The sequence below is a fragment of the Mobula birostris genome, chromosome 8 (assembly GCF_030028105.1).
Source record: "Mobula birostris isolate sMobBir1 chromosome 8, sMobBir1.hap1, whole genome shotgun sequence".
Taxonomy (NCBI): domain Eukaryota; kingdom Metazoa; phylum Chordata; class Chondrichthyes; order Myliobatiformes; family Myliobatidae; genus Mobula; species Mobula birostris.
Window position 1 is genome coordinate 109,227,261 of NC_092377.1, and position 24,537 is coordinate 109,251,797.

Genomic DNA, 24,537 nt, shown 5'->3' on the forward strand with positions numbered 1-24,537 from the left:
CACCAGTTCTTCAGCTACTTGTTCATCCTCCAGAGCATCCTATTCCTACCCTCACTGGCACCTAGCACAGGTAGCAATCCTGAGATTACCACCCTTGAGGTCCTGCTTTTCAACTTCCTACCAAGCTCTCTATACTCACTCTCCAGGACCTCCTCACTCTTCCTTGCTATGTCATTGGTACTGATGTGCACCATGACATCTGGCTGATCACCCTCCCACTTCAGAATGTCATGCAATCGATCAGAGACATCCTTGACCCTGGCACCCGGGAGGCAACAAACCATCCTGGATTCTCCGTCACGACCACAGAACCTCCTATCTGCACCTCTAACTATCGAGTCCCCTATCACTACCACTCTCCTCTTTTTCCACCCTCCCTTCTGCACTGCAGAGCCAGACTCAGTGCCAGAGATCCGGCTACTGCAGCTTGTCCCAGGTAAGTCATCCCCCCCCAACAGTATCTAATGCGGTATACTTGTTGTTGAGGGGAATGGCCACAGGGGAACCCTGCTCTGCCTGCCCTTTCCCCTTCCCTCGCCTGACAGTGACCCAATTTCCTGTCCTCTGCTCCTTTGGCGTAACTACCTCCCTGTAGCTACTATCTATAATCTCCTCATTCTCCCGAATGATCCGCAGGTCATCCGGCTCCTGCTCCAGTTCCCTAACGCGGTTTGTTGGGAGCTGCAGCTGGATGCACTTCCTGCAGGTGTCGTTGTCAGGGACACCGGAGGGCTCCCTGACTTCCCACATCTTGCAAGAGGAGCATTCCAACATCCTGCCTGGCATTCTCTCTACTCTAAACAATCTGAACAAAAAACTTACCGGAACCTACCCTGGCCTCTGCCTGTTCTCGCCGAAGCCTGTTTAGCCAAAGCCGTCCCACTCTGCTCCCTCTCACTCCGCTGCCCACTGTATATGGTGGTCTGTTTTTAAACCTTGGCGCGCTACGTCACGCGCCTGCGCAGTGCAGACCCTTCTCCCCAAGCATTGTGGCTGGCACGGGTTTCCCACATTCTATGATTATTTAAAGAGGACTCTCATTTAGTGCCTTAGTGTAGCCATTGTGTTGGGGAGAATGAATTATCTCGCAGGGTTGCTCAGTCGGCAATGCTCTGTCGGTATTCCTATGTCTAAGCACTTGTTCCCGTCTCTTCATGGGGTATCTGCCACTCTCCACTCCTGAGGTCGAGTCATTGTCTGTGCTGTCTTCCACTGAACCTGGGTTGAGTGGGTGCTGGTAACTGGTGTGACAGAGAGAGACTGCTGTCGGGGCTGGTACTGCAAGTACACACTGTGACACTATAATAGTTTGCCCACAACAGGTGTAAGACTGACTAGTCTATAATTTCCACAGTTATCATGATTACCTTTCTTGCTCAAAGGAATAACTTTTTTTTTAATTAAGTGCAATCGTGAACAATAGCCAGATCAGAAATGCTGATCAAGTCAACTAGTTCCCAAAGATAACTCTGATAGGCCAGTCAGATGGTTCACTGCTGCTCAGCAATAGAACTCAAAAAAAATTCATATGTCAAGTACATAGAACAGGCAAAAGGGTCACTAGCCCCTGTACCACGGAAACACACCTGAGCAGTGCGGCGGAGGTATGTGCTGTGCATGACCTGATCGGAAAGCATCATGTTGACTGATAACAGATAGTGTTCACGGTGGAACTGCTTAGTGGTGTGAGGGGGGATGTAGCTTGCACCATTGGTGACAATAGTGTGAGGGTCAGTTGTATCTGGTATGAGGTGATCAGCACAGACGGACAAATTATACCTCCACTACCCTGAATTATACTACTCCACTGGCATCTTCCACTCATCATTTCTACTGCTGTAGCCAGTGAGGATGCAAAGATAATCACCAAAGATGCAGCAATCTCTTCTCTCGCATCCCATAATAATCTGTGGGACAATGAATGGGCTCCAGAGTGGTGCAGCTAATAGTGCTCCTGCCCTAGTAACACAAGTCTCTCATCCCACAGATCAAGAGATTGGCACCAGTTACAAATGGCTCTATACACTGATCAAGGTGGACTCTCCTGATTTCATGAACCTCCATAAGATCACACCTCAGTCTCCTTCACTGCAGGGCAAACAGTCTCAACCTTTCCTTGTATCTCAAGATACTAATACTGGTAACATCCTTGTGAAACTCTTCCGCACCATTTCCAGCTTGATCTCATTCTTCCTACAGTTGGACACCTAAAACTGAACAGAATATTCCATACATGTTCTCACCGGCTACTTGACCCACTGAAACATTAAGTCCCAGCTTCAGTAATCAGAGCTCTGTCTGATAAAGGCCAGTATACCCAACACTGTCTTCTTCACCTTGTCGAACTCTCATGCTACTTTCAGGTAACAACCCACTTGTACCGGAACATCTCCCTTCTCCACAATTCTCTTCAAGGCCTTGTCATTCACTGTGCAACTCCTGTCCTGGTTTCACCTCCCAAAATACATCGCTTTGCTGAGGCCCTGTAATCGCAGCTTGCAATCCTTGGCCAACTTTTCCAGTTGGTCTAATACATCATTTGGAGTCCCTGCTTCGCCCATGCTCAAAGCAAGCAAGGTATACCCATTCCTCACCCATTTTCACCAGCGTACCAGATACAACTGACCCTCACACTATGTTCACCAATGGTGCAAGCTACATCCCCCCTCACACCACTATCAGTAATACTGCAAGATATACCCATATCACAGTCGTGCAACTACCACACACACCTCACACCACACCACAATCGTGAAAGATCCATCGTCTCTCATACCACCATCATCAAAAGTGCAAGGTACACCCATCTCTCTCAGCATGTCACAATCTTGCAAGGTACATTGTCCCTCACACCACTGTCACTAATAGTGCAAGATACACATTTCCCTCATACTATATCACTAGTGAAAGGTCCATCCTCTCACACCACTATCACCAATACTGCAAAACAACCTATTTCTCACACCATGTCACAATCATGCAAAGCACATCAACCATCACACTACTGTTACCAATAGGGTAAGATACACCAGTCTCTCACACCACTGTCACCATTAGTGCAAGTTACACACAACTCACACCCCATGTTACAATGGTGCACAGACCACACATCTCTCACATCACTGTCACCAATTGTGCATGGCACACCTATCCCTCACACCACTATTACCAATACGGCAAGTTAGTTTTGCTTCTCCTTTCATAATATGAAGTTTCTTCCACCTACCTTGAGGTGACTTGGATAGCACATTGCCGCTAGTAATGACTTCAACATGGTGATCAGTAATCTTTCCAACAGACAGAAAACTTCCAGCGATGGGTGCTGGAGGTTTATTTAGCTAAACATGCCTCCTTCAAGGCCTCACTACAGTCTAGTTGCAGCAGCTAATTTCCTTCAGAAAAGTACAACACATCATTTTCTCAAAGTAAGTTCACAACAGAGACACAAGATGCAGAACTTACCATTCACTTTGAACTGATCAGAGACTTCACCTTAATCATTTCCGTTTGCATGTACACTCTCAGTGAATCGTTGAAACCACAAACCACAGAACTAATGTCATGATAAAGAGTACTGCTGTCACCAAAAGCTGCAAACAGCTTTAAAATAAACCATCCACAGCACTTTGTCTCAATATGCAGAGGGGGCTTCATGCAGGAAACCCCTCTCTTCTTGCACGTGGATGTCCAGTTCAAGTCAGCTGAGAAACAATTTGCCAAACACCGCCTATCCTTCAGCGCTCTGGACATCAGCTTTCTCGCAGAGTGCACTGCCTGCGATAGCAAATAGGTCAGGCTGCATACACGTACTGCAGGAATGCAGGCAGACCCACTGATGAAGTCATTCCTCACACAATGTTGATCAGAGCTTGGCCTGACAACGCACGCCACATCCAACTAATGAACAGCATTAATGGAGCCCGGGAAACCACCCCACTGCCTGTACGAAGGACCCCTACTTACTTCTGTTCTGCTTAATGAGCCAATTCATTCAGATGTGCCCAGAATCAATTATCTCACTTTAAGGACTCTTTATCTTATTTCATGTTCCTGTTATCTATTGCTATTTATTTATATTTGCATTTGCACAGTTTGTTGTCTTCTGCACTCTGGTTGATTTTTCATTGATCCTGTTATAGATACTGCTCTATAGATTTGCTGACGATGCCCATAGGAAAATGAATCTTAAGACTGTGTGTGGGGACATACTGTGTACGTACCTTGGCAATACAATTTACTTTCAACTTTGTGCTGACAGGCTGTCTTCAAAGAAGGTGGAGTGCACCTCATTCAGATCAGAAGCAGGGACTTGAGCTTCAACAGAAAGGTGGGAAGAGCGGAGCAAAAGATAAACGACTTGGCCGGAAAAAGCTGAAGGGGTCAGGAACGGCAGCCTCGGTCCTGGGAGATAAGAGGATGATTAGGGATCAGATGTCAATCTGAAGGATGAAGTGGTCCAGAATCGTTGTTCCTGAACATGGTGGTGAGTGATTTCAGGCTTCGTCCCTCCTGCCTGATGGAAGGTGTAAGAAGATGACACACCCCAGGTGGTGAGGATATTTGATGAAGTATGGTACCTTCTTGTGGGAGCACCTGCTGTGGCGCACATTTGCAAGGTCAGAAATAGAAAGACAGGCCAGATGAATTTCTGACTCAAGAGCTGGTGCAGGAAACAGAGATTCAAACTCTTGAATCATTGGGATCCCTTCTGAGGCAGAGGCGATCTGTACGAGAGGGAGGGATTGCACTTGAGTCGGAGGGAGACCCATGTACTTGCAGGGCTGGGGGTTGGGACTGTGAGCGGGAACGAGTCATGGGATATATTTCAGCGGGAGCAAGGTAATCAGGGTAGGTAGCGGCAGAGTAAAACTCAGGAAAAATGAATGTATTTCAATGCACAAGGCTTAACAAGGTCGGGCTGACAGACGCAGAGTGCAGTTGGCACTGAGGACAATGTTATTGGCAAAACAGAAACATGGCTGAGAAAGCAGTGGGACTGGAAGCTCAATGTTCCAGGATACAGATGGTACAGGCGTGGCAGAAATACAGGTCAGCAAGGAGGGGCGGCAGCCTCTTTGATAATGTAGGACGTAACAGCAGTTCTCAAAGACAACTTTCTTCCAGGATCAAGTGAGGCCATATGGGTAGAACAAGTAGGGGAAGGTCACTCTGGAGCGGTGGTTCCCAAACACTTTTGGGTGACCACTGTCACCCCTCCTTACCCGGCTCCCAGACCACATCCCCTGTGCCCGCTCTCCCTTTCTGGCCACACTGCAAATTCAAAGTGTGACAACTAACTGCAAAAACTATTCAAATCCAGTTAAAACTACAAATCAAATTAGTTAATTGCAGTAAAAACAATTTTCAACAACAATTTTAGAGTGTGTATTAGTAGTCCATTTACTCACTACTTGATTGCTTTGTCGTCTTTCAGTGAGATGGATGGGCTTAGTGCAAGTGATATCAGTTTCTCAACATCAGGCTGGAGGTCACTCAGGAGTACCAGAGCTCCATGTTCAAAAGGAGGGATGTGGTTGCTCTAGAAAATCGCAAGGGTCTCTACAGAAATATTAAGAGCAAAAGGATAGCGAGGGACAAGATTGGTCCTCTTAAAGATCAGAGTGGTAATCTATGCATGGAGTTGAAAGAGTTGGGGTGATATTAAACGGATTTATTGCTTTTGTATTTGCACGGGAGATAGACAGAACATCTATAGAAGTGAGGCAAAACCGCATGGACCGTGTACCGGTTACAGAGAAGTAGATGTTTGCTGTCATGAGGCAAATTCGGGTGGATAAATCCACAGGGCATGGCAAGGGATTCCCCTGGACATGATGGGAAACGAGTGCAGAAATTGCATGGTCCCCAGCGGAGATCTTTAAAATGTCCTTAGCCACGGCTGATGTGCCAGATTTGGGAGGATGGCTAATGTTGTTCCATGGTTAAATAAAAGCTATAAGAATAAGTCAGCAAATTATAGTTTGGTGAGTCAGTGAGCCTGACAAGTAAACTCGAACTGCGAACTATCGGTAGTTGGAATGTTATTGGAAGGTATTCTAAGCGTCCGGCAATGTAAATATTTGGATAGACAGGAACTGATTAGGAATAGTCAATGTGGCTTGGTGCATGGTAGGTCATGGCTAACCAGTATGACAGAATTCTTAAAGTTCAAATTTAATTGTCATTCAACCATACATGAATACAGCCGAATGAAACAGTGTTCCTCTGGGGCTGCCCTGCAAAACACAGCACGTACAGTCACACACAGTACAAGGTACATACAGAACATATAAGATCGCAGTGAAATGCAGTCTCACAAAAAAATAAATAGTCCACGTTCCTGAGTCCATGGATGTTGCAGCACTCTGCAGGCAGTACAACACAGCCTGCCTTCCGCCAAGCGAACACTGGGGAGTAGCACCAACTCCAGCCAACAAGTGTCAATGAAAGTTCAGAGATATGACTCAATCTGACATTTCTGAACCATACAACTGAACAGTACTCTGCAGTTCATTGTATACAAATACTGAAGCAACAATTCATTTCCACATTCCTAATTCTCTTGTTACCTTGCATCATGAAAGTTAATGTGATACAGCAAAGCCAATTATAATAAAGCACAGAAATATAATTATTTATATTTTCTCCCTTTTAATCATGTAAATTAATTGACTGCCTTCGAGGAAATGTCTTGATTGAGCATTGAGTTTCCAGAGGAGACACAAGAACTCATCTCTAGTTCTAATACAGAGTCCTGACCTGAAATGTTGACAGTTCCTTTCCCTCTGTAGATGCTGCCTGACCCACTGAGCTCCTCCTCCAGCAGATTGTTTGTTGCAGTTCTGCTGAATCTTTCCCAAATCATAATTTCTTAACCCAATTATTTCACAATATACCTAACTTCAGTGTTGACAGACAATAAAAAAGTTTCATCAGACAGTTTTTAGTGTGCAGAGGCAAGATCAGACATAATTCCACCCAGCTTTCTATCCAGGTTAACAGACTGAGAACAATCCATACTCTCCCCAGTGGCCCTTCACTTGCAATTAGAGTCGAGTAAGCCTGTACCTCTCATGGGACTTTTCATAATGAACTTACTGTCACCTGTTACCTCCAGACAAACAAATTACTTAAATCAAAGACATCTTTAAAATGTTGCAGTTTATGACCCTTCTATTAAGTTTGAAAAAATTTGGAGACCATTTATTCAGCATTTTCATTTGATGTAATTTGATCATTTCCAAACTGGTTTTATTTCTCTGCACTGTTGTTGGAGGGGAATGGAGGCGTCGACGCTGAGGTTTTCTTCTTTTCCATTTTTAAGTTGTTAGTTTTGCCCAAGTCTTTTAGTTTAGTTTAGTTGCTTTTTTTTCTTTTGGGATGGGTTTTTTTTTCTTTTTTTTGTCTTTTTCTTTTTTTTTTGCTTTATATTATCCGTGATCAGTTCTACATGTATGGGAGCTTTGGTAATTTCCACTATTTGGTTTTGCAATTACTCTTTTTTTAAATGTAACAATACATCTCATATTATCTGTATTATTGTTATGTTTTGTTTCTATATTCTGAAATTAATAAAAAGATTGAAAAAGAAAGTAAAATGAGAAGGTAAACCATTGATGGCGGAATACAGAAATAAGTAAAATTAGAAGAGTTAACATGCCTCAGCTGTGCTCTCAACAACTGCCATTAAAGCTTAACGTCTTCAAATGAAGCTGCTCTCCTCAGAGAATATCCCCGACACAGTGACAAACGATCTGCTGCTTTAAACTGCTACTGCCAGCAAGTTTGTATTGAAGGACTAATATCAATCTTCATTCTATTTGTTTCCAGAAGTACGAAATTTAATGACTACTCACAAGCAGACTGTCCTCCACATTTCTAGGGCCATGTGTTCTTGTGTAGAACGCCAGCACACACTACATGCCTGGAGGACACCATTGCTTCTCCTTCACTCTCTGCATTCTGGGTAATAATCCCCAGACATATCGTAACTCCACAGTTTATTCTGGTCATGGGTAACTAAAAAAATCTTCTTTCCCTGTAAACAGACAATATAACTGCTCGTGGTACTAATTCATTTCATCAAGGATGATGCATGCTCTTGCAGAAGACCTTAAACTGTTCCATTCACTTTAACAGGTCTCCTCCCTGCCACTTTTCCCAATAGATGCTTCATGGGTCAAGTTTTTTTGTCAAAATATCTGACACTCAGGAGGTCAGGTAGCATCTGGAGGGAGAGAAATTGAATTTACTTCCATTACCCTTGGATTCGTGTCCCTCAGAGGAAATAGCTGTCTTAAATGAGTGACCTTTCATTTTTCAATTCGACACTCTCCCGCAATTATACACTCCGCATGACGCCTGCCAAGCAGCCTCGGGACCTGAGGGAATTACAGAGGCATGAGAGAGGAGCTGGCCAATGTTGACTGGAAGGGGACACTAGCAGGGATGACTGCAAAGCAGCAATGGCTGGGGTTTCTGGAAGCAATTCGGAAGGCACAGGATAGATACACCCCAAAAAAGAAGTATTTTAAAAGCAGGACAACACAACCGGAGTTGATAAAGGATTAAAATTCAACATAAAAGCAGAACAGAGGGCATAAAATTGAGTAAAAGTGGGAAGTTAGAGGATTGGGAATTTTTTTTTTAAGCCAGCAGAAGGCAACTAAAAAAGCCATAAGGAATGAAATGATAAAATATGAAGGTAAGCTAGCCAATAACACTAAAAGGGATACCAATATGTTTTAGTCAGATATATAAAGAGTAAAAGAGAGGTGAGATTAGATATCAGATCACAGGAAAATGACGCTAGAGAGGTAGTAATGGGGGACAAGGAAAGTGGACAAACTGTAAAAGTATTTTGCATCAGACTTCACTGTGGCAGACACCAGTGGTGTGACAGATGTTCGAGAGTGTCGGGGCAGAAGTGAGTGCACTAAGGAGAAGGTGTTTTGGAAGCTGAAAGGTCTGAAGGTAGATATGTCACCTGGACCAGATGGACTACACCCCAGGGTTCTGAAAGAGGTATTTGATGAGATTGCAGAGGCATTAGTAATGATCTTTCAAGAATCACTAGATTCTAGCATAGTTCTGGTGGACTAGAAAATTGCAAATGGCCATTGAGTGTATTTAAGGCCGAGGCTGATAGATTCTTGATAAGTCAAGGAGTGAACGGTTTTGGTGAGAAGGAAGAGGTATGGGGTTGAGAGAGAAATGGATCAGCATGTTCAAATGGCAGAGCAGATGATGGGCCAAATGGCCTAATTCTGCTCCATTGTCAGATAGTCTTATTGGATCTTTTAAGTTACCACCCACTCTTACACTTCACTGGTTACAAGCACAACTTGTCCAACTCCCTTGCATCAGATATCTCTGTCAATTCAGACATTCAGTGTTGCAGAGTACAGCTAATAACTAGAAAGTGAAAGATTGGGAAGGATAAATCAACCAAGACCTCTATTCTCGATCAAAGGACATGCTCAAATGTTTCCTTCCATATCGTAAATTGGCCAGCCGCTGTAAATTGTAACTGGAATACAGGTGAGTGTAGAATCTGAGGAGATTCAGTGAAACTGTGGGGAAATAGGTTAGGGTGAAACTTAGTGAGAAAAGGGATTGCTCTCTATGCCAGCAGAGACCTCAGTAGACTGAAATAGCCTCCTTCTGTGTCATCAGGAACTATGGACACTAAACAACTTATGGAAGGAGGGCAAAGAACAGAGAAGTGGGGATTTTTATAACACACAGGAGTGCTTGAAAGATCAATTATTGTGAATACAAGCACCTGCGCACAACTTACCAAGCTCATTCCTTCTATCCACAAAATGCCAAAGTGCACGTGATCCAGAGTGACCTGGCCATTTGGATTCGGAATTAGCTTGTCCGTAGAAGACAGACAGTAACAATTGGTCTGACTTATTTTGGCTGAAGATCCAGGATGAGTGGTATTCCACAGGGACCTGTACTGGGATATCAGAGACTTGGGTGAAAACATGTACTGGTGAGTTGGTAATCTCACAGACCAGTCAAGCATTGTTGGCTTTGTGAATGGTATAAAAGGTTGCCAAAAAAATACAGTGGGAGATGGATGAATTGCAGATTGGGGCAGACGAATGGCAGGTGGAGTTTAATCCAGCCAAGTGTGAGATGTTGCACATTGGCAGATTGAATGTAAAGGGATAGAACAAATGACAGGATGCTAAACAGTGTTGATATACAGATGCTGTTGAAGATGCTGCTTGGGTTAAAGACCATGTGTTATAAGGGGAGTGGTACAGCAAGGAAACTAGTTCCATCTGCCCACGTTTGGCCTCAAAACCTCTCCTATTCCTTATCTAGATGGCTTTACAATGTTGCGAATGTGCTCCACTCAACCATTCTTTCTGGCTGCTCCTTTCAAATACACACCACCCGTTGTGTGAAGCAGCTGTCCCTGATGCCCCTTTTAAATCCGTCGCCTCAGATGTTAAACCAATGCTCTTTTGTTTTTAGCACTCCCTCCTTCTGAAAATGACCATGTGCTCTCACCCTCTCTATGCCCTTCATTGTCTTATCCCTCTCAGGTCACCCCTCAATCTCCTACATTCCGAGGAATAAAATCTTGCACTCAACCAAAGACCAAAGAACTGATCGTGAATTTCAGAAAGGGTAAGACGAGGGAAAACTCAGCAGTCCTCAGGAGTTGCTGGGTGTCAATATCTCTAAGAATCTAACCTGGAGCCAACATATTGATACAGCAGCTGTATTTCATTAGGAGTTTGAGGAGATTTGGTATGTCACCAAAGACTCTAACAAATTTCTACAAATGTACCACGGAGAGCATTCTAACTGGCTGCATCACTGTCTGGTATGGTGGGGGTGGGGGGGGGGGGTGGAGGTGGAAACTACTGTCCAGGATTGAAATAACCTGCAGAGAGTTATAAACTTAGTCAACCTATCATGGGCACTATCCTCTGTAGTGTCCAGAACATCTTCAAGGAGCGATGCCTCAAAGAGGTGGCATTAAGGACACCCATCATGCAGGTCAGTGTTGTTCTCATTGCTACCATCAGGAAGGAGGTACAGAGCCTGAAGGCACATACTCAGTGAACCAGGAACAGCTTCTTCCCTTCTGCCATCCGATTTCTGAATGGACATTGAATCCATGAACCCTTCTTCAATACTTCTTTTATTTCTCATTTGCACTACATATTTAATTGAAATATTTTATATACAGAATGTGTGTGTATACATATATATATACACACTGTAATTCAGTTTTTTTTCTATTATCTTTTGCACTGTACTGCTGCCGCAAAGACAGCAAAATTCACAGCCTATGCCAGTGATATTAAACCTGATTCAGATCTTAGTCTATGCAACATCTCCTATAACCCAGGTCCCCAAGACTAGGCAACATCCTGTCAAATCTTTTCTGTAGTGTTTCTAGTTTAATAACAATTTTCCTATGACGAGGTGATTAAAAGTGTGTACAATACTTAAAAAGAAGTTAGACAAACTAGGATTGTGTGTGTCTGGAGCTGTGGTGGCTGAGGGGAGGCCTGATAGATGTTTACAAATATTTGAGAGGCAGAGGGATAATAGACAGCCCTTTCTTTTTCAATGGCTCAATGTTTCCATTTAATATCAGAGAATGTACACAGTATGCAACCTGTAATTCTCGCTCTTCACAGACATCCATGAAACAGAAGAAAAATTCCCAAAGAATGAATGACAAAAATGTTAGAACCCAAGGTCAAACAACTCCAAGGTTTGAAATGTCTTATTTATAAAGGGGATGTATATGAGGGGGTAATTTCAAAGGAGATGTGTTGGGTAAGGTTTTCTTCCATAGAAAGTAGTGGGTATCTGGAATGCACTGAAGGAATGATGCTGGAGGCAGATAGAGATGTTTGACACTCTTGGACAAGTGTATGAATACACAGGGAGTGGAGGCAGATGTACCTACGTGCAGGCAGAAAGGATTAGGTGTCAATAGCTCAGTCAGTTTGGGACAACATCATTGGCTAAAGATCCTGTTGCTCTTCCATGTTATAACCAAGCAATTTTAATGAAAGTGTAAACCAGCAAAAGCAGAACAGTACGCACCCACAACATCGTGCTTTGCCATCGGAGACATCAGCAAAACAGCTCTACCTCCTCTGATGCAACACCCTCAAACTGCACCCCATGGTCCCATGACAACTGCCCTGCCCTCTTTCTGACTTTTAATGACAGTTGGCAGTCCAACTTAAAGGTGCATTACTGCCACCTACTGGACTGGAGTGTGGTGCAGAGAGTTGGGAAGTAAAACCCCTCCTAGTTCCTTTATCAAATGAAAACTAAATTATGCCAGAGAGCCCGATAGGTTGTAAATATGAGAAACAATACTGTACTGTGAATTAAAGTCACTTCCATAACTTCGTAATGTTTTTTAAATGAAAACTGTCAACCCCCTAAGCTCATAGTGCAGTCTACATGTACTCTTTCAACCTTAGATGGCTCACACAGTAAAAGAACGTGTTCAGTTGTTTCATAATGCTGACAAAATCCACACACCGCAGAGCGATGTTTTCCAACACCAATGTTCCCAGTTAACTTTTGATCCATCAGTTAAAATGGTTAACAAGCCAAAATAATTTCCTGAACCATATATCCAGGCCTTCTTAGTGTTACCTACATCTCTAACTGAGAGTTGAACTGACAACCTGTTGAGTGAGAAACAAGAGCCTGTGTAAACAGGATGTGGAAACTATAGAAAGAGTGCAGAGGAGATTTACAAAGACGTTGCCTGGATTGGGGAGCATGCCTTGTGAGAATAGGTTGCGCGAACTCGACCCTTTCTTCTTGGAGCGATGGAGGATGAGAGGTGACCTGATAGAGGTGTATAAGATGATGAGAGGCATTGATCGTGTGGATAGTCAGAGGCTTTTTCCAGTGCATGGAATGTGCTGCCGGCGACGGTGGTGGCGGCGGATACGACAGGGACTCCCAGACAGGTACATGGAGCTTAGTAAGATAGAGGGCTATGGGTAAGCCTAGGTAGTTCTAAGGTAGGGACGTGTTCGGCACGGCTTTGTGAGCCGAAGCGCCTGGATGGTGCTGTAGGTTGTCTATGTTTCTGTTACTACTGATGAACCCACAGCCCGCCCCCTCCTCCCCGACCCGCCCCGCCCCCTCCTCCCCGCCCCCTCCTCCCCGATCCGCCCCGCCCCGCCCCGCCCCCTCCTCCCCGACCCGACCCGCCCCGCCCCCTCCTCCCCGCCCCCTCCTCCCCGATCCGCCCCGCCCCGCCCCGCCCCCTCCTCCCCGACCCGACCCGCCCCGCCCCCTCCTCCCCGACCCGACCCGCCCCCTCCTCCCCGACCCGACCCGCCCCGCCCCTCCTCCCCGACCCGCCCCGCCCCCTCCTCCCCGCCCGGAACCCAAAGCCCGCCCCGCCCCCTCCTCCCCGACCCGCCCCGCCCCCTCCTCCCCGCCCCCTCCTCCCCGATCCGCCCCGCCCCGCCCCGCCCCCTCCTCCCCGACCCGACCCGCCCCGCCCCCTCCTCCCCGACCCGACCCGCCCCCTCCTCCCCGACCCGACCCGCCCCGCCCCTCCTCCCCGACCCGCCCCGCCCCCTCCTCCCCGCCCGGAACCCAAAGCCCGCCCCGCCCCCTCCTCCCCGACCCGACCCGCCCCCTCCTCCCCGCCCCGACCCGCCCCGCCCCCTCCTCCCCGACCCGACCCGCCCCGCCCCGCCCCCTCCTCCCCGACCCGACCCGACCCGCCCCGCCCCGCCCCCTCCTCCCCGACCCGCCCCCTCCTCCCCGACCCGCCCCGCCCCCTCCTCCCCGACCCGACCCGACCCGCCCCCTCCTCCCCGACCCGACCCGCCCCGCCCCGCCCCCTCCTCCCCGACCCGACCCGACCCGCCCCGCCCCCTCCTCCCCGACCCGCCCCGCCCCGCCCCTCCTCCCCGACCCGCCCCGCCCCCTCCTCCCCGCCCGGAACCCAAAGCCCGCCCCGCCCCCTCCTCCCCGACCCGACCCGCCCCCTCCTCCCCGCCCCGACCCGCCCCGCCCCGCCCCCGATGTCGTCAGAGAGAAGGCCCCGCCCCCTGAGGCGCGCCGTCGGCCGGCCCGGTGGGGGAGGCTCGCTCGAGCGGGGACGGCGGTTGGGAAAATGGACGCTTATGAAAGTGGGGAGGAGGTGCGGGATGAGGGGGGATGAACAGCGAGTCTTTATAGAGGGTGTGGCCTGGGGAGAGGGCAGAATGCAGTGATGGGGTTGCTGTCAGACTGAACTGTGCCAGCATGGGTGCCTTGTAAAGTTGAATCTGAGGGGAATCACCCCGGAGTAGTTTGCAATCTGGAGGCTGAAGTGCCCTTCTGCCACTTTTCCCTACAAGCGGCCAAAGTGCCCCCTCAGAGCGCCAAACAGTCCTCCCATCACTTCACCTGCCAGTGTGCTGGGGTCATCTATTGTCTAGTGCTCCCGATGCGGCTCCTCACAGCGGGGGAGACGCGCCGTAAACTGGGGGGGCCGCTTCGTCGAGCCCCTCCGCTCCATCCGCCAAAAGCGGAACTTCCTGATGGCCAAGTATTTTAATTCCATAAGACCATAAGATAGAGGAGCAAGAGTAGGCCATTCGGCCCTTCAAGTCTTCTCCGCCATTCAGTCATGGGCTGACCCAATCGTTCCAGTCATCCCCACTCCCCTGCCTTCACCCCAGACCCTTTGATGCTCTGGTTAATCAAGAACCTTTCTATCTCTGCTTTAAATGCACCCAATGACTTGGCAACAAATTCCCTAGATTTACCACCCTCTGACTAAAGTAATTTCTCAGCATCTCAGTTCTAAATGGATGTCCTTCAATCCTGAAGTTTTGCCCTCTTGTCCTAGACTTCCCAACCATGGGAAATAACTTTGCCATATCTAATCTGTTCAGGCCTTTTAACATTTGGAATGTTTCTGTGAGATCCCCCCTCATTTTCCTGAACTCCAGGGAATACAGCCCAAGAGCTGCCAGACGTTCCTCATACGGTAACCCTTTCATTCCTGAAATCATTCTCATGAATCTTCTCTGAACCCTCTCCAATGTCAGAATATCCTTTCTAAAATAAGGAGCCCAAAACTGCACACAATACTCCAAACGTAGACTCACGAGTGCCTTATAGAGCCTCAACATCACATCCTTGCTCCTATATTCTATACCTCGAGAAATGGATGCCAACATTGAATTGGTCTTATTCAACCTGCAGGTTTACCAAGTCCCAAGTCCCTTTGCATCTCTGCATTTTGAATTCTCTCCCCATCTAACTAATAATCTGCCTGTTTATTTCTTCATCCAAAGTGCATGACCATACACTTTACAAAATTGTATTTCATACACTTTCCAACATTGTATTTCAATTCCCTTTCCCATTCATGTCAGTCCATGGACTTCAACCTGATGCCACGAACATCGATTTATCCTTTCAGTAGATAAGTTCCCTCCCTCGTACCTCTTCTTCACCTACCTATTGCCTCCCCCTCATTCCCTTTCTCCTACGGTCCATTCTTCCCTCCTATCAGATTTCTTCACCTTTCATCCTCCACTTATTCCTCTTTTCCTGCTCCCCCCTCCCCCCAGTTATTCTGGCATTTCCCTTTCTTTCCAGTCCTGAAAAAGGGTCTTGGCTTGAAACGTCCACGGTTTATACATTTCCATAGATGCTGTCTGAACTGCTCAGTTTCTCTGCATTCTGTGATTGCTTCATAAGTACAGGTTGTGGACCATTTTGAGTTTTCACATAATGTTTAAATGATTAGAAGTCTGCAGTCTGGTGCCAGGCATCCTCACAAATTTTAAAGTGTGGATGCATGTGAATGCAAATCCACGTGGAAAAGTTTTCAAAGACACCCATAAATGCTTTTCCTTTTTCAGACTGCATTTATTGGTGATGAAGTAACAGGTATCATTACAGAGGTAAGACATTAAAGGTGATTTGGGTGCATTGAAATTGACTGGAGGTAATCAGCTGTTGAAATTACTAAATGCTATACTTTTTCTAGTCAATAGAGACTGTAATTGGTGAAAATGGGTATCAGGCAAGCAGAGTTAACCACTGGACAAACAGTGTGATGGAACTCAGTCTACGTCAACTCAGCAGACTGGGCAAACCCTTCAAGTACATTTGTAAGTGTTGCGAAAGATTGTTGACCAAGACGAAACATGAATTATGTGACACACTCTGGCCCTGTAGAATGCCATCCTGTGCAGACTGCGTTTCGCTGCTATTCCCTTAACCTTCCCATCCACATCTTACTTAAATTGTATCCATCTCTACAGATTCTTCTGACAGCTCATTTCATTGACTCACCACCTTCTTGGGAAAAACTTGTCCTTTCTCCTTCAATTCAAGGAAGTGATCACAGGCTCTCCACGTTATTCAAGCTTTCCAATCTCAGCAACATCCTTGCGAATCTTTTACACATTATTCAAGCTTTACAGTCCTAGCAACATCCATGTGAATCTTTTCTGCACCCTTTCTAACTCAATCACATGCTTCCTACAGTATGATGACCAGAACTGTACACAGTCTACCAGTGTCCTATACTGTTGTAACAGGATGTTCCAATTCTTGTTCTCAATGCCTGTCCGATGAGGAGAAGCATGTTGTTGTATAAGACCATAAGACATAGGAGCAGAATTAGGCCATTTGGCCCGGAGTCTGCTCCGCCATTCAGTTAAGGCTGATCCTTTTCTGTCCTCATCAACCCCACTTCCCGACTTTCTCCTCATAACTTTTGATGCTGTGTCCAATCAAGAACTAATCAATCTCTGCCTTAAATACACACAACAACCTGGCCTCCACAGCTGTATGTAGTAATAAATTACACAAGTTCACCATGCTACTCTGTCTGAGCCTTTCTGCACAAGGATTCCTAAGTCCCTTTGCATCTCCCCGTTTCGAAAATAGCCACTACGAAAGTGCATGACCACGCACTTTCTAGCATTATACTTCATTTGCCACTTTCTTGCCCGCTCTCCAGATCAGCTTAAGTTCTTCTGCAGCTTACCTGTTTCTTCAACACTACCTGCCCCTCCACCAATCTTCATATCATCTGCAAACTTGGCAACAAAGCCATCTAGTCCATCATCTAAGTCACTGGTATACAGCATAAGAAGAAGTGGTCCCAACACTGACCCCTGCAGAACACCACTAGTCACTGGCAGCCAACCAGAAAAGGATCCTTTTATCCCACTCACCACCTCCTACCAATAAGCCAATGCTCCAACCATGTTAGTAACTTTCCTGTAACACCATGATTTCTTAAGTTGGTAAGCAGCTTCATGTGTGGCACCTTGACAAAGACCTTCTGAAAGTCCAAATATACAACATACACTGCATCCCTTTATCCCACTTCTAATCTCCTCAAAGAATTCCAACAGGATCATCAAGCAAGATTTTCCCTTAAGGAAACCATGCTAACTTTGTCCTATCTTGTCCTACGTCTTCATTAATTTCTGGGAACTTTCTCTGTGTTCTACAACACTCCCCAAGACCTTCTCTTTACTAACTTGCCAAAATGCCAAAAATAACTGTCACTGTGTAGCATTGTGCGAATCACTGTTACCCTGTCAAACTTGTGTGAAAGTACCTGAACAGTGGGATACTGACCAGTGAACTGTACTTGACTGCAGTGACCACTGTGATAATGCAGAAGAATGGAGCTGGTCTGAGCGCAGCTAATTCTTGCTACTGGGATGCTAATACCGACGGTAAGTTTGATGTTGTGACAATTGCATTTCTGCTTAGCTGCTGAATGACTGTGACTTGTCGAGAAAGGATTCTTTTTGTGCAACTTTGAATCATCTCAGCATTAAGCTGTGTATGAAGGGAAGGATTGTGAGCCTCCTCATACTTTGTTCTTTTCTTATAGGCAAAGTAAATTAAGCCCAGGGAACTGGGTATGATGTTCTGTAAGTGATGCAGTCAAGTCAGTTATCTGCAAGTACCAAAGTGGTGGCATGGTAGCGTAACAATGCCAGCCACCCAGGTTCAAATCCCCAACTGCCAACCGCCTGTAAGGAGTTTGGACGTTCTCCTAGTGACCGTGGGAGTTTCCTCCAGGCTCTCCCGTTTCCTTCCACATTCCAAAGACGTATGGGTTTGTCGGTTAATTGGTCACATGCGTGTAATTGGGTGGCGTGAGTCATTGAGCCAGATGTTCCTGTTACTGTGATGCATCTCTTAAGTTCAAAATAAATAAAATGTACCAATCGTAAAAAGTGATAAGCATCTAAAATACTGAATAGTCAACTAGAATTTAAAGGTGAAAGCCTTGCTTTAATACTCTCATTGGATTCTTTGAAGAGGTAATAGCAATCAAGAATAAATACTGGATGCAATTCGTTTTGCTATTCAGCAAGCCATCTGTATAATCTAATGCTATAGAATAGTGACAAATAGAATTAATTCATACAGTCAGAAACAAATGTGTTCAAACAAATAGCTATCCAACCAAAAGCAAAGTAATTCAGAACGTCAGTACAGGAACAGGCCCTTTGCCCCAACATCCTCCCGTCACCACAACAGGGACAGATTTCCCCTTGTCCTCACCTACCACCCCACCAGCCTCCGGATCTAGCACATTATCCTCTGCAACTTCCGCCATCTTCAACAGGACCCCACCACTAAGTACACCTTTCCTTCTCTACCCCTCTCCGCTTACCGCAGGGATCAGTCCCTCTGCAACTCCCTGCTCCACACGTCCCTCCCCACGGATCTCCCACCCGGCACTTATCCCTGCAAGCGTAAGTGCTACACCTTCTCTCTCACCCCCATTCAGGGCCCCAAACAGTCCTTCCAGGTGAGGCAACACTTCACTTGTGGGTCTGTTGGGGTCATCCATTGCATCCGGTGCTCCCAGTGCGGCCTCCTCTACATCGGTGAAACCCGACGCAGATTGGGGGACCGCTTCATTGAGCACCTCCGCTCCGTCCGCCATAACAGATAGGATCTCCTGGTTGCCACCCACTTCAACGCTGCTTCACATTCCCACTCGGATATGTCCATACATGGTCTCCTCTACTGCCATGATGAGGCTAAACTCAGGTTGGAGGAGCAACACCTCATATACTGTCTGGGTAGTCTCCAGCCCCTTGGTATGAACATAGAATTCTCCAACTTCCGGTAATTCCCTTCCCTTATCCCTATGTCACTCTGCCCCCTCCCCCAGCTGCCTATCACCTCCCTCATGGTTCTGCCTCCTTCTATTGTGCTTTCCCCTATTCCTTCTTCACCTTTCCTGCTTATCACCTCCCTGCTTCCCCTTCCCAACTCCTTTATCTTTCCCCTTACTGGTTTTTCACCTGGAACCTACCAGCCTTCTCCTTCCCACCCTCCCCCCACCTTCTTTATAGGGCCCCTGCCGAAGGGTCTCGGCCCAAAACATTGACTGTTCGTTTCCACGGATGCTGCCCAACCTGCTGAATTCCTCCAGCGTGTTGTGTATGTCTGCACAGATAATGATACCAATCTGCAGTAAACCTTTCTGGCTGCCCCTGGTCTATACCCTTCCGTTCCCTGTCTGTTAATGTCTGTCTAATCGCCTTTTAAACATTGTTATTGTATCTGCTTCCACCACCTCCCCGGCACAAACCACTCTCTGTAAATAAAATGTCACTTGAATATCACTAAACTTATGCCCCCTAGCTTTTGACATTTCCATCTGGGGGCGGTGTGTGGGGAGTCTCTGTCTGCCCTATCTATGCCTCTCATAACCTTACAAACTTCCTTTCAGCTTCTGACGTTCCAGACAAAACAACCCTCATACATCCAACAGACTTGCCACATGCTGGTGGGCTGGGGAAGTAGAGCTGACACTGCTTGCTTTCAGAAGTAGAACATGGGGATGAACTGTGGGATTAATTTAATTGCTATCAGAATGTCCAAATGCTGATTCATGGGACTGTGACGTGGAGTACTTAAACAATATATAAATAAAAATAACATGCACTCTGTCAAGTAGTTTGCCCAAGCATGTGGCAATGTTGAAACAATTCCTAACTGTGCACCTTTTAACTGTTTTCAGGGAGCTGCACTGTGAGATGGGAGAATAATACCACATATTGTATTGTCACTGTGTTCGGGCTGGGCATCTGAAATCTCGATGACTGCCAGTCACCACATTGAACCCTCCTTCAGAGACCCTGACTGTGAAGCACAAATGAGTGTAATACTAATTAAAGGGTGTAACAGTTACTATTGTACATCCTCTGTTCACTACATCTTACCTTCAGTATTGCTTTGTTACCATGTTACATTTTTATTTACCATCGTTTTAATTTTATGTTGTGCATTAAGGAATAGTTAATACCAGTTTCATGTGAAGTTCTGTTGTTACTTTAAAATAAATATGGAGTGTTTAATTTAGTCCTTGTTTCCATCATTTAAGGTGTTCGGTAATCCTTCCCTTGAGTGCTGTGTTCCTAAGTTCTTTTCTTGTCATAACTATACAAGAAGCTTCTGTCTTTGTGTCAAGTAATTCCACAGCCGGTGGAATCAGTGTTGAAGTGAGTGAAGTTATCCATACTGGTTCAGGAGCCTGGTGGCTGAGGAGTAATTAGGCTGTTATTAACTTGGTTTTGAGGAACCTCAGGGTCCTGTACCTCTGCCCCACCAAAGGCAGCAGTGAGAGAGAACATGATCTGATGGTACTGGATGGCAGCACTCCATGCCAGTGTGCTTCACAGTGGGGAAGGCTTTGTCTGTGATGAAATGAGCTACGTCCATTATCTGATGTAGACTTTTCTGTTGCTGGACATTGCTGTTCACATACCAGGCTGTAATGCAACCAGTTAGGATACTTCCCACTGTATATCTATAGAACTTGTCAACATTTTAGGTGACATGCTGAAGTTTTGCAAATTTCTAAAGAGATATTGTTGAGCTTTCTTTGTGATGTCACTTGAGTATTGGTCTCAGGCTAGATCCTCTGATATGACAACACCAAGAAGTTTAAAGTTACTAAACTTCTCCACCTCTGATCCCTGAATGAATCTCTGGACCTCTGGTTTCTTCCTCCTGTCGTCAATAATCAGTTCTTTGGTTTTGCTGGCATTGACCGAGAGGTGTTGTTGTAGTACCATTCAACCAGATTTTCAATCTCCCTCCTGTATGTTGACTTGATACCATCTTGATTCGACCAACACTGGTGTCATTGTCAAACATGAATTCAACATTGTCGCTGTGCTTAGACACATGATCATAGGGATAAAGTGAGTAGTGCAGGGGGCTACTCACAAAACCTTGTGGCACTAGTTGTAGTGGATGGAGTCAAGGAAACCATGTCACCGTTCCTTCCATCAGCTGTTCTCCATTCTTAGTTCCTTGTGTGCTTGGTCTGCAGATGGTCTGGACAGCTTTGAACCATGGCCATTAACAAATGGTTGGATGCCTTGCCCCTTCCACCCACTGTCTGTTCTTTAGATCAGGGTTTTTCTGCTTAATCTTAGAATTTAGTACTGTTTCATTCCATGGCGGTGTGGTTGAGCTCTTGGTCTAAGAACACCTTGTATTTCTGCTGTAATAGTTCTTAAACCTTCTCCATAAACCAATCCAGATTCTTTTTGGCAAAGAAGACAAAAATGTTTTCATAGGTGCTAATCCCGGTGGGCCAGGGCAGCCCAACAACCCCAGGCACTCTGTAACTACTATTCTTTTTGTGATGACCTCAGGGTGAAGTGATTCACTTTGGAAGGTTGAATTTTAAGGCAGAATGCAGGATTGTTAACGGTGTGGAGGAACTGAGGATTTTTAGTGTCTGGGTCCATAGGATCCCTCAATGTAGCACTGCAAGTGAATACAGTGGAGAAGAAGATGTCTTGTGTGTTGACCTTTATTAGTCAGGGGATTGAGTTGAAGAGCTGCAAGGTAATGTTGCAACTCTATAAACTCTAGTTAGACAACATTTGGAATATTGTGTTCCATTCTGGTTGCCTCTGTATAGGAAGGATGTAGAAACTTTAGAGAGGGTTTAGAGGAGATTCACCATGTTGCTCCCTGGATTAGACCATAAGACACAGGAGCAGAATTAGGCCATCTGGCCCATCAGGTCTGCTCCACCATTCAATCATGGCTGATCTTTTTTTTTAAATCTCCTCCTCCACCCCAGTTCCCGGCCTCTTCCCTGTAACCTTTGATGCCATGTCCAATCAAGAACCTATCAATCTCTGCCTTAAATACACCCAACGACCTGGCCTCCACAGCTGTATGTGGCAACAAATTCCACAAGTTCACCACACTCTGACTAAAGAAATTTCTCCACAGTTCTGTTTTGAAAGGGCATCCCTCTATCCAAAGGCTGTGCAGTCTTGTCCTAGACTCTCCCACCATGGGAAACATCCTTACCACATCTACTCTGTCTAGACCTTTTAACATTCGAAAGCTTTCAATGAGATCCCCTTCATCCTTCTGAATTCCAGCGTGTACAGACCCAGAGCCATCAAACGTTCCACGTATGATAATCCTTTCATTCCTGGAATCATCCTTGTGAACCCCCTCTGGATCCTCTCGGATGCCAGCACATCTTTTCTAAGATGAGGGGCCCAAAACTGTTCACAATACTCAAGGTTAGGCCTCCCAGTGCCTTATAAAGCCTCAGCATCACAGCCCTGCTCTTGTATTCTAGACCTCTTGAAATGAAGGCTAACATGGTATTTGCCTTCCTCACCTCCGACTCAACCTGCAAGTTAACCTTTAGGGTGTTCTGCACAAATCTCCCAAATCCCTTTACATCTCAGATTTTTGGGTTTTCTCCCCATTTAGAAAATAGTCTGCACATTTATTACTACGACCAAAGTGCATGACCATACATTTTCCAACATTGTATTTCATTTGCCACTTTCTTGCCCATTTTCCTAATCTGTAAGTCCTTCTGCATCCTACCTGTTTCCTCAACGCTATCTGTCCTTCCACCAATCTTCATATCATCTGCAAACCTAGCAACAAAGCCTTCTATTCCATCATCTAAATACCTTATATACAGCATAAAAAGAAGTGGTCCCAACACCGACCCCTGCTGAACACCACTAGTCACTGGCAGCCAACCAGAAAAGGATCCTTTTAATCCCACTCACTGCCTCCTACCAATCAGCCAATGCTCTAACCATGTTAGTAACTTTCCTGTAATACCATGGGCTCTTAACATAGTAAGCACCTTGTGAGGCACCTTGTCAAGGGCCTTCTGAAAGTCCAAACATACAACATCTACTGCATCCCCTTTATCTATTTTACTTGTAATCTCCTCAAAGAATTCCAACAAGTTCATCAGGCAAGATTTTCCATGAAGGAAACCGTGTTGACTTTGTACTATCATGTCCTGAGTCTCCAAGTACTCCATCACCTCATCCTTAACAATTGACTCTAACATCTTCCCAACCACTGAGGTCAGGCTAACTGGTCTATAATTTTGTTTCTGCTTCCTGCCTCCTTTCTTAAAGAGTGGAGTGACATTTGCAATTTTCCAGTCCTCTGGCACCATGACAGAGTCCAATAATTTTTGAAAGATCATTTCTAATGCCACCACAATCTCTAACCTACCTCTTTCAGAACCCTAGGGTGCAGTTCCTCTGGTCTGGGTGACTTATGTACCTTTTGGTCTTTTAGCTTTTTGAACACCTTCTCTCTTGTAATAGTAACTGCACCCACTTCTCTTCCTTCACACACAACATCATCAGGCATACTGCTAGTCTTGCACAGTGAAGACTGACGCAAAACACTCAATTAGTTCATCAGCCGTCTCCTTGTCCCCCGTTATTATTTCTCCTGCCTCATTTTCTAGCAGTCCTATGTCCATTCTCATTTCTCTTTTATTTTTAACTTACTTGAAAAAACTTTTACTATCCACTTTGATATTATTTGTTAACTTGCTTTCGTATTTCATCCTTTCCATTCTAATGATATTTTTAGTTGCTCTGTAGGCTTTTAAAACCTTTGCAATCCTCTCTATTCCCACTAATTTTTGCTTTGTTTTATGCTCTTTCTTTTGGTTTTACAATAGTTTTGACTTCCCTTGTCAGCCACGGTTGTACATTTATTGTGATCACTTGATTAGAGAGCATGTCTTGTAAGGATAGGTCAGGAGATTCAGGACTTCTCTCTTTGGAGCGAAGACTGATGAAAGGCAACTTGATGGAGGTGTATAAGATAATGAGGCATAGAGAGGTCAACCAGATAGTTCCCTCCAGGCAGAAATGGCTGATATAAGGGGACATGACTTTAAGGTGTTTGGTGAAAAGTATAGGAGATAGGGTTTTTACTGTACACAGAAAGGGATCGGTGTGTGAAACAAGCTGCCAGGAGTGGTGGTAGAGATAGATACATTATGGATATTTAAGAGACTCTTAGAAAGGCACATGGAAGTTAGAAAAATGGGGGCTATACTCTTGTACTCTACCTTTAAGGTCAACCTCAAGTAGTATCACTTCACACTTTTATGGATTGAACTCCACCTGCCACTTCTCAGTATAAACAACTGGCATCCATTTGTAACCTCTGACAACTTTCCACAATATCCACTATGCCAGC

The 24,537-nt window shown here is 45.6% G+C and overlaps 2 protein-coding genes across 9 annotated transcripts in view; one reads left to right on the top strand and one right to left on the bottom strand.

The window, feature by feature from the left end:
- sytl3 (synaptotagmin-like 3) overlaps positions 1-24,537 on the bottom strand; it is a 109,323-nt gene that overhangs the window by 83,290 nt on the left and 1,496 nt on the right. For 2 of the 7 annotated variants that reach the window (XM_072265938.1, XM_072265931.1), the window contains exon 1: positions 7,857-7,951. The exons of 1 other annotated variant lie outside the window; for it this stretch is intronic. The gene's annotated coding sequence lies outside the window, so the exon portion shown is untranslated. Of the gene's footprint in view, positions 1-3,226; positions 3,430-3,462; positions 3,762-6,759; positions 6,835-7,856; positions 7,952-12,087; positions 12,156-24,537 lie in introns of those variants that run through there. 4 more of the 7 variants (XM_072265937.1, XM_072265936.1, XM_072265933.1 and 1 more) reach the window with 4 other exon arrangements.
- Positions 4,159-20,369, top strand: LOC140201590 (dynein light chain Tctex-type 1-like). 2 transcript variants are annotated; one of them, XM_072265940.1, is made up of 5 exons: positions 4,159-4,483; positions 15,888-15,929; positions 16,016-16,139; positions 17,649-17,726; positions 20,042-20,369. In XM_072265940.1, exons 1-5 carry the CDS (start codon positions 4,478-4,480, stop codon positions 20,110-20,112), a joined length of 321 nt encoding a protein of 106 aa, XP_072122041.1. In that variant the 5' UTR covers positions 4,159-4,477; the 3' UTR covers positions 20,113-20,369. The 2 variants fall into 2 exon arrangements, with proteins under 2 accessions (XP_072122041.1, XP_072122040.1); XM_072265939.1 differs by lacking the exon at positions 4,159-4,483 and adding an exon at positions 14,096-14,170.